We start from the raw sequence: 10,347 nt of genomic DNA on the forward strand, positions 1-10,347 counted from the left end.
TTAGAGTTTACAAGGTTTGAACAGGCCCTACAATATAAGTATTCTTCCTAATTCACTAGGAAAATTTTTGATTCCTTGTTAAACAAAATGCACTAAATGATGGTCCAGTACACATCTACCCCACTCTCTCTCTTTCTATGGCTGTTTTATTATATTTTTCTTTTCTGCTGCACTTTGGATGAATACTTTCCTGGGAACAAGGAAAGTTCCTCAGAAACCATTTGGCTCTCCGGTGCTAAGGTATGTATTATAGCGCAGTTCCCCGAAACCACCAGTATGTCAACATACTTACACGCATTGTAGGTTGCAGTATTGTCAACTTCAAACATAGATACGGACACGATATTTTATTCTATGTGGTATTAAGAAATGTCCAGTGGGGTGGAAATTCTACTGACTCTCTACCGAGATAATGCTGTATGCATATATATACACATACATACATATGTGTGTGTGCGTGTGTATTTGTGTGTATACAAAATGTAATGTAGAGGTAGGAGGATAAACCAAGGATATACATGAGATATATGAAATATTCTGTTAAGTACAGTCACCGGCAAGAAAAGTGGGAAACCTTGATCTTGAAATGTTCGCTTCCTCGCCAGGAGCTGTGCGTGTTGGCTACCTCTATAGTGATGAGTAGATTTTAATAGCTAGTTTTCCATGATCTACAGCATAATGAAGGTTCAGTATGGAGACAATTTAGTCAGTGGAAAATGTGTGAATAGGTGGAAAAATCAGTTTTTGAAAACGATATGGAAATGTCAGTGATGATGAACGGAGTGGGTGGCCAGTTTGCGTAGCAACTGACACAGTAAAACAGCAAATCGACCAGTAAATCCGTTAATGTAGTACATTCTTCCCTTGATTTAAATATGAACCTTCATTCTGCTGCAGATTTGAGAAGGTTTCACTCCCTCTGACCACAAAAAACGATAAACACTTCGTTGCTCTTCTACGTTGCAATTCAACCGTGTAGCACCCATGTTGTACGAGGTACTGCGTAGACGCATACAGCTGGATCGTCATGACACCTTTAAGGCGTGTTGCTAAGGAACCATTTCCATTCAAAATATGTTGTGCATAAATCTCCATGAGGTTTAGAATAAAATTCCTGTTATTTAATGACTTACCATAAAACAATTAGTCTTAACAAACGTAAAAATTGTGCCGTAATAAGATTACTAAGATCATTTTTAATTTTCTGTATGCAAGTCTTAAATTCATGCACATGTTTTAAATTCATGTGTTTGCAACTTGAAAATATTTTTAAGGAGATTGTAATAATTGAATAAATTGCAACTACTTTCATCAAAGAATAGCCGTGACTTTCAGAGTTTGGGAAGGAAATAATTACACTGTTTTTTTTTTTTCAGTTTGGGAATTGCCTAACATTATAAGTGTTGTCTGCATGTTTGGCAATGACATTCCTTGCATTTTTCCAAGGAGGATGTATGGGCCATTGGGAATTGAATTTCTCTTCAACTTTTCTTTTCAATCCATATATATACACACACGTTTCGTTGTTGTTGAACAATTACGAACATCGTTTCATCATGAACACCTTTGCAGTGAGTAATCTCATTTACATGGTATATCACGAGCTTTCGTTTGTTATGATTGAGAATACATTACAAAGCAAATGTGCCTAACTTCTTTTTAGTTTATTAAAGTCAAATAGAAATCTTGATAATGAATAATTACCCTACATTCGTATTCTGAACATACAATTTGTGTGTCAAATATTTCTTTTCATTCCAGATAATACTAACTTATAAATGTGACACGTTAAAAATAAAATGCACAGTTTTTTAAGAGAAAATAATGAAAATATAGCTATGAGATAACTAGGAGAACAATTGCATTACACGTCAATCTATAGAGTAATTATGTAAAGGAAATGTTAGACTTTTGAATTTAATTTTTTTATTCAAGTAGAGCATCGAAATTATCAGCGACGTGTATTGTAGAATGAATATTATATGTATTAGGTTTCAAATTATTTTTTTTACAATTTTGGGCAAATAAATATAAAATAACTTATTATATCTCTAACTTTGAACATTGAGTTACTATATAATATCGCATACATATATTCGTATGATAATTTATAATTTTTACAAATTATTTAGTACTAACATTTTATTGGCACAAAATTAAATGTATTAATCACATTGTTACCAGGATAGTTAATATTTTAGTATTATCGCAAATATTGAAATACTCTCTTTCACTGGAACTTTTCAATTGTTAATGTCTTTCGTTTCTAGATTGTCTTCGCTCTCGCCGCTTTCGTGGCTACGACTAATGCCATAGGCGCAATCGGAGCTTATGGTGGCCTTGATCATTATGTAAGTACTTTTTATTTTAAAATTTTAGGAATTCATATTTGATCTTTTTGATGATTTCTCAAGTGCATTAATCTATTACACATGGTCAACTCTGCTATTCTTAATGACAAGATTTAAGGTCATGTTAAATTCAACTGGAACGCATCCACTCGTATTTTTAATTTCCATTCATCATCATGAATCTCTTTCTAGTGAAGTGCCAAAAAGTATATAGGCCTGTTCCGAACACAAATACTTGTACAAGAATATAGGAACATATTACCATCTTTGAAGGGGCTACTTTAATTTGACTTGAAAGAAACTAAAGCAAAACATCAACAACATTTCCATCCAAATGTCTATATTATCACCTTCCTGAAACTTAGCACAAATAGTAATTCATAATAAATTCATTTATATGATATTCAACGAGGATTCATACATGCCTGTAGATCATATCATTTGTTCGTTCTTAAAATGAAAACACACTGTGTCCTTTTTCATTCAAAATATTATGTATTCCTTCTTCCAAATATTTACATAGAAATATCTGCTAGCTTTAAGACGTTCATAAACAACAATATTTCTTTTTACATCTATATGAACTGCACACATCATTATCTTTAACTTTAAATATGCAGTGTTTATATCTTCATTTAGGCCTACCCAAGATACAACTTCGGTTACTCTGTGTCCGATGCCCTGACCGGAGACCACAAGAACCAGGTGGAGGTGAGGGACGGTCCATTGGTGAGTGGCCAATACAGTCTGGTGGAAGCCGATGGCAGCCACCGATTGGTCAAGTACGGCGCTGATGACGTCAACGGCTTCAACGCCGTTGTGAGCAGAGTTGGCCCCAACGTCCACGTGTTCAGCCGCTTGGGAGGCGTCGGAGGCATTGGAGGCTACGGAGGACTCTCGGGAGGCTACGGAGGACTCTCAGGAGGCTATGGAGGACTCTCGGGAGGCTACGGAGGAATCTCTGGAGGCTACGGAGGACTATTGGGAGGCGTCGGAGGCTACGGACTGGGCTACGGTGGGCTTGGAGGCTATGGCGGAGCTTACTATGGTTAAATAAACATTTTTAGGTATGGAAGTGGGTTTGGTTGTGTATTATTGATGATAAGAAAATAAAGTCATGCACATAAGAATATTTTGTTACGTTAATTTCGTCGCCACATAACAAATAAGAGACTTTAAAGAGCAAATTGCATTTTGCAACCATTAGTTAGATCCTTAATTGAATGAAAATCACACGAACGATTATATATTGAAATTGAGTTTCCTCCATCATGCACATTGGCCCATTCATTTCAAGATGTAATTACGAAATGTGCCTGTACAAGCAAACATGACGTTGTTGAAAATATACAGTTTCCATAAATAAAGACGGAGTCCTCCCTATCGTATTAAAATATCTATGGAACAATGGCAGAACCCTTTTTCGTAAGTATTAACGTAAAGGTAGAATTTGTTGTGTTTTTCTCTTTAAGGACTACTACAGAAATTCCGTTGCCAAGACGCACAGTAACCCTTTCAAAGCAGTTGGGCGCGAAATGTTCTGTAGTGACTATCGCATTTTGGGTGCTTTTTCGCTATTGGTCATATTTCGGATTTTGAGTCTAACATAACAGGCTTCAGGTGTGCCTTCCCTCTGCGACTCTATACGAGTTTTGTTCTTCTTCTTCTTATCCTCTATAAGATAACAGTATGTTAACAATACATATTGATGAATGGCACTATGTTCTCTAGACATACGTACAGCTTTTGACAACATTACATTGTTCAAGTATTGGCTTACAACTCTGAAATTGTAATAGATAAGTATCTAATTTAGCACGCTGATTGGCCTACAACTATGAAATTGTAATAGATAGGTATCTAATTTAGCACGCTGATAGGTCAATTTGTTAAGTTTCCATGTGGCTCGTATTCTGAGATAGGGGCAAAGCATAACATTTTCACCTATCACCGAAGGAACATTATTGCTTCCATTTTTGTTTTAGAGATAACATTTTTGATGCTGTACAGTGCACTCGAATGAACGAACAAAATGACACCAGTCTTACCACATGCGCAATCAGGAAGTTTTGTCTGGGGTGGAAGTAACAGGATAAACGTACCAATAATAATAATAATAATTTTTAACAGATGCACGCAATATGTGCTTAAATATTGGCCCTACAGTGTTTCGACCTGCTAGTGTTGGCAGCTACGGAGATATGTTCGAAAAAATGGCACTTTTTCACTCAACCCATAAAATCGCCAGTCATAAATCAATGAAATGCTGCACATGATCATTATTAGTCGTAAATGACAGATTGACATGGGTATGAGTCTTCAGACGTCTAACTGTGACTCTCCGACAATTTCTTATATAGTTTTCTCACTCAAAAGTGCATTTCTGGAAACATTTTAACGCTGCCTTCCGCCAGTTATTTATAAATTTAATATTTCCTATGGAATAAATTGATAATTTTAAGCATTGAAAAACATCTCAAAGGATGAGACTTTATAATGCAGTAAACCCGATGTAAATATCTCTTACTGTTTTTGTGATATAAATTTTTAAAATTTGGGTTGCACGACTTTAGAAACACTCTGTATAAGAAATATATATAATATTCTACTGAATTGTGTTGTTTTCCATTTTTGCAGTTAGCTTTTTCAACTGAATTTTTTGTGTTTTAAAAAAAGGGACGATATTCGGGTCCTTTCCCTTACATTTCGCATGCTTTGAACGACTTCAACACAACATAGTATCTGTGATAGCATCCTACATAGAGTGGTTCCGGAAAATCCCACCAGATGGCATATCGGATAATTTTAATCGCGAATTATCAGTGGAAACCCCGATTTTCCCAACCAGCTCCAAAGAGTATTCTGAAACTCATTCGTTCTCTTCAGACAGATTGTATTTTCCAATAACTCTGATTATCAGATTGTTGAAAATTTTCGATTCCTTTTTCTTAAACACCTCAGGTTTTAGAGCATTCATTCTTTTTGTAATCTTTTCTCGTTGTAACTATTGTATGGCCTTCAAATAGTCTCACGTAAATAGTATTATGACATCTTCACTTTCTTACAAAATAACAGTTTCAAACAATAAATGGATATGGAACAAACATGATTGATTGTTTTGGTGTTTTCAGTCCACTTTATGCACAGGAAGGCTAATTGGGACAGGACTTACAGTTAGAAGTGTGATCCGAACAACTATGTGCCTTCACCGGGTATCGAACCCGAGACCCCTTGATTGCAAGGCGAGGACGCTACCACCGTGCAATCGGGGAGGCCCTGATATGGAACAAACAAAAGCTAGCAAAGATGCCAAAAGCAATCCTGCTGATCAATTCTTTAGACTGTTAAAACAAGAATTTCATGAAATTGGCAGAAAATAGACTTTGTGGAAAATTTCTGACGAATTAAAATTATTATAAAATTATTCATAAAGAAATTAAATAACATAATGCGTTCGCATTATGTTATTTAAATAGTAGGACAACGAAAATATATGTTGAAAATATATTTGTTTTTTTTTTTGTTGTCGATGTGTGAATGCAGACATAGAAGGGTATATCCCAGCTGAAGGCAAACAATTTTATATTACACTCTCTATAACGACAATTTACTATGTATGCTACACTCATTTAAACAGACATTCACAATAAAAAAAATTAGTTTAGCTTTTAATTTTGTAGATGTCTAATAGGTCTATTGGTCAAATAAGAAAGACAAACATGAAATTGCATTGAGGTATCGAAAATAGCATATGCACCAAGGGCGCATTTTACATTTCTAAAGCTTCTAAGATTCCTTTTGATGTAGGAAGAAATATATATTTGAATGAACTAATATGTGATCTTGTCTGCCTTGCATGTATCATTACAAGGTAACGATGTTCCGACGTCAAAACAATACCTAGAGTAAGGTTCAAAATGTCTAAAATTTCATAAACTGATCAAGGACTGTTGAAATGCCTTCTGCAGTGGCAAATGCAATATGAGGACTTTCAATCCAGTGTGTACGTATTTTTGTGCTAAGCAAAAATATACTGTACAACTTTTAATATGCATGATATACGTATTTTGGTGAAAATATGGAAATAGAATAGATTTCATGATAAATTAATATACATCTACAAGAAAATAAGCAGTGAAGAAGCTAGAAGAGGGTAGGAGAATACATGTCAAATTATGCAAATGATTATTTATGGGTACAACAAATAAAACTACATACTGTTCCTCCACAGTCAAAATTTGTAAATCCAGGCAGCAAAGAGACATAAAAATTGAATATTCTGGTATTTAGATATGAGTATTAGGTATACACAGAGCATGGTAGTTCAAATTGATTTCAAGTGTAACCAGAATAATTTAAATTTGAGAATATAGAATTTGCAAATTTACTGGTCGAAAAAGCACCAAGGATTTCAACTTTCTTAATTTGCTCTGCATTCATGACATTGACATTCCAAACATTTCCTTCAATCGATGTGTAATTAGGAGCCATCGGAAGATGGATTTCTCTTCCACAATTGAGGGTGTATAAATACAGTCGCATCTAGCAGGTACTGAACAAGTTAGAAACATCGTTTCATCATGAACAGTTTTGCAGTAAGTAATCACTTGTCTTTATGGTGGAAGAGGATTTCAAAGTTTGTTCATACGCTCACGAAATTTTATGGTGTCAACTATTTAAGTTCAGTATTGAATTTCACCAGAGGTACAATTTATATTTCAGATTCCACTTTGGTTAACCTCCCTAGATCAATGGCGTAGATAAGGATGAGTGATAAGCCTATGAATTTGGTGATGAGAAAAACCTAGTGCCTTGCCCATGATTCAAACTTATACCTACACCACATTATCCATCTCGTCACAAAGCCTCTTCAGTTATTATACCATTCCTACAATTAAGGATATGTTCTAGGTTGGAATTAATTGGGGGGATGTTAAGAGTCTTCCCTCCTCACTATACTGCAGTTTCCCCGCATAATTTCATATTCTCAGGAAGGATTTTATTCAACCATAACATATTTAGTATTGCAACACAAATATTCTTGGGTGACATTGTGCTGACATTGTACTAACATTGAATGCATGTAGGTATGCTCAGATCTGGAAGAACGATTTCATTTGGCACTGAAATTTACATCCACTTCCCTACAGACAGAGAAAGAATTCAATAATTTGAGATATCCCAGATTCATCTAATATATATATTATTTAATTCTTTCACTTCACTACTTCACATCTAATAAATTGTTGATAATGGAAGCCAAAGAACATGAGGCTGTGTAGACGTAGTAAAATCTCCTTCAGCATATCTTACAAAACTGTACAATTGTATCCGATAAACTTTTCCATAGCTTCTGAAAATAATTACATAAACTATTTAAAATCGTTTAAAGTTAATATTCATTTAACTTTTAACATGATACTGAAGGAAAGTCTGAAAATGACGTATAATGGAAACAGTTACATGTCATTTATTTTGAGACACTGAATTATGGGTGTTTTAATTTAAGACATTACACAAGGGAAAGTTTAGTTTAATCTTGAGCAGCGGCGGCGTCAGGATTAACCATTTGGGTTTACTGATGGAGTGCGGAACGAAATTTATGGGGTTAGATGTTGTAAATAAAGGAAAAATTAAACTTGCATGTATGCTTTAGCCTACCAATCAAGTTTTAGCAGATTACTATTAAAATATGCCTTGATTAATTTTTGCTTGCTTGCTTTGACCACAACGTGAAGAAAGAAGCAAATGCGACTTCCCATTCAGTTTAGTGCCAATGGTTTACGTGTGGTACACAATAATAGTTGTCTCTCTTCAATACTAAATATTATACGCTCATGACGACATGATTTTCGTAAGTCATAACACGTAAATGACATTGCAACACAGAAAAGAACTGAATTGGTAGAATTAACAGAACACGTTTGGTTAACTTATTTGGTACCTATAAACAATAAACGTAGTACCATTTACTAAAGTTCATAATTTAGAACAAATTATTTGGTAACTGTAAGCACATGTGTTCGATTATAAAAGAGCATTTAGTACTAATGAATAATCACTTGTTTGTAGCCTGTTTAAACAAATGTTATTTGCCAGCCATAAACTATTTTTGGTTGTTCCAAACTTTTTACCTGTGGGAAGAGATAAAAGTATTTTCGGTTTGAAATTTTTCTTCAAAAAGAGGTGCTGAAGTGGGTTCGAAAGAAAATTGAGGGTGCACTTGAAAACCGTTGCACCGCTCTGCCGCCGCCCCTGAGGGGTTCATTGTAATATTGAAATTGAATTAAATTTCTAGATTATATTGGTGCTGTAATTATGATAAAAAGAAATGCAATAATGAAAGTATTATGACCACATTTGCAACGTTTGACAAAACTGATCATTTTATGCTGAGATAGAAAATTTTTTTCTTACATGGACTGTTTAATTAATTGTTGTTTTCACTTCTTTTAGATTATCCTTGCTCTCGCCGCTTTCGTGGCTACTTCTAGTGCCATAGGCGCAAATGGCGCTTACGGTGGACTTGATCATTACGTAAGTATATGTTTTATATCTACACATTTGTGGAGTTAATATTATGCCGATAATCAACTGCTAAAGACTGTATTTACACATGTACAGTACACAGTGAATGGCAAGTTGCCTAAGTGTCCTGTAGTTCGGAAATGGTGGTGGTTATGGATAATTATCCATAATATAAACTGGATATGTTTCCATAGTTAATGAGTATGTGTGCCTACTCAAACACTGTCTCTTAAAAACGGCTGTCATCTTGAAGTCGACCATCATAGATGTGGTTTGCATTTTATAAATATGAAGAGAGTATTGTAATATGAAAACATATCAGAATTACAGGAAACATCAAAATATTCAATCGGTTTGCACGGTTAGTAATTTATCAGTTGTCAAAGTAGAAAGCCAAAGATGATATTAACAAAATAAGGAATGCATGAAAACATAATTTTGAAATGCTATTCATTTTAGAAACGCGATATGTAATTGTTATTTCCTTTACTATAGATGTATTATTTCAGGGATTGAGAAAATTATAATTTTACTACAATGGGTGTTATTTATACGGGGATAGTTTTAAACTTTGCAGAAAGCTGTGTATGTTTACTGATTTGTTAAGATCTCTTAAATATGAAATCGAATTAATACTAGTAACTTTATACACTTCCATTTTCATTTCTTGCATTCCTCTTATCATTCATTTAAAATATCTAACTATAATTTAGGCCTACCCAAGATACAACTTCGGTTACTCTGTGTCCGATGCCCTGACCGGAGACCACAAGAACCAGGTGGAGGTGAGGGACGGTCCATTGGTGAGTGGCCAATACAGTCTGGTGGAAGCCGATGGCAGCCACCGATTGGTCAAGTACGGCGCTGATGACGTCAACGGCTTCAACGCCGTTGTGAGCAGAGTTGGCCCCAACGTCCACGTGTTCAGCCGCTTGGGAGGCGTCGGAGGCATTGGAGGCTACGGAGGACTCTCGGGAGGCTACGGAGGACTCTCAGGAGGCTATGGAGGACTCTCGGGAGGCTACGGAGGAATCTCTGGAGGCTACGGAGGACTATTGGGAGGCGTCGGAGGCTACGGACTGGGCTACGGTGGGCTTGGAGGCTATGGCGGAGCTTACTATGGTTAAATAAACATTTTTAGGTATGGAAGTGGGTTTGGTTGTGTATTATTGATGATAAGAAAATAAAGTCATGCACATAAGAATATTTTGTTACGTTAATTTCGTCGCCACATAACAAATAAGAGACTTTAAAGAGCAAATTGCATTTTGCAACCATTAGTTAGATCCTTAATTGAATGAAAATCACACGAACGATTATATATTGAAATTGAGTTTCCTCCATCATGCACATTGACCCATTCATTTCAAGATGTAATTACGAAATGTGCCTGTACAAGCAAACATGACGTTGTTGAAAATATACAGTTTCCATAAATAAAGACGGAGTCCTCCCTATCGTATTCAAA

The 10,347-nt window shown here is 35.3% G+C and overlaps 2 protein-coding genes across 4 annotated transcripts; both read left to right on the top strand.

Annotated features, from left to right (window-relative positions):
• Positions 1 to 1,531: 1,531 nt before the first annotated feature.
• LOC146002100 (uncharacterized) lies at positions 1,532 to 3,466 on the top strand. Of its 3 annotated transcripts, XM_083139820.1 has the most exons (4): positions 1,551 to 1,592; positions 2,271 to 2,351; positions 2,991 to 3,234; positions 3,319 to 3,466. In XM_083139820.1, exons 1-4 carry the CDS (start codon positions 1,557 to 1,559, stop codon positions 3,402 to 3,404), a joined length of 447 nt encoding a protein of 148 aa, XP_082995946.1. In that variant the 5' UTR covers positions 1,551 to 1,556; the 3' UTR covers positions 3,405 to 3,466. The 3 variants fall into 3 exon arrangements, with proteins under 3 accessions (XP_082995945.1, XP_082995946.1, XP_082995944.1); XM_083139819.1 differs by having other exon boundaries at positions 1,532 to 1,571; positions 2,991 to 3,466; XM_083139818.1 differs by having other exon boundaries at positions 2,991 to 3,466.
• A 292-nt stretch (positions 3,467 to 3,758) lies between these two features.
• Positions 3,759 to 10,068, top strand: LOC146002269 (larval cuticle protein A3A-like). The gene is made up of 3 exons (XM_083139986.1): positions 3,759 to 3,776; positions 8,808 to 8,888; positions 9,593 to 10,068. Exons 1-3 carry the CDS (start codon positions 3,759 to 3,761, stop codon positions 10,004 to 10,006), a joined length of 513 nt encoding a protein of 170 aa, XP_082996112.1. The 3' UTR covers positions 10,007 to 10,068.
• Positions 10,069 to 10,347: the final 279 nt, after the last annotated feature.

Source organism: Lepisma saccharinum, chromosome 18 (assembly GCF_977018435.1).
Source record: "Lepisma saccharinum chromosome 18, izLepSacc3.1, whole genome shotgun sequence".
NCBI classification, from domain to species: domain Eukaryota; kingdom Metazoa; phylum Arthropoda; class Insecta; order Zygentoma; family Lepismatidae; genus Lepisma; species Lepisma saccharinum.

Coding starts and splice junctions, on each gene's coding strand:
- LOC146002100 (XM_083139818.1), top strand. CDS start 1,557: ATGAACACCTTTGCAGTGAGTAATCTCATTTACATG. Junction 1,593..2,270: donor TGAGTAATCTCATTTACATG/GTATATCACGAG, acceptor TTTCGTTTCTAG/ATTGTCTTCGCTCTCGCCGC. Junction 2,352..2,990: donor ATGGTGGCCTTGATCATTAT/GTAAGTACTTTT, acceptor ATCTTCATTTAG/GCCTACCCAAGATACAACTT.
- LOC146002269 (XM_083139986.1), top strand. Junction 8,889..9,592: donor ACGGTGGACTTGATCATTAC/GTAAGTATATGT, acceptor ACTATAATTTAG/GCCTACCCAAGATACAACTT.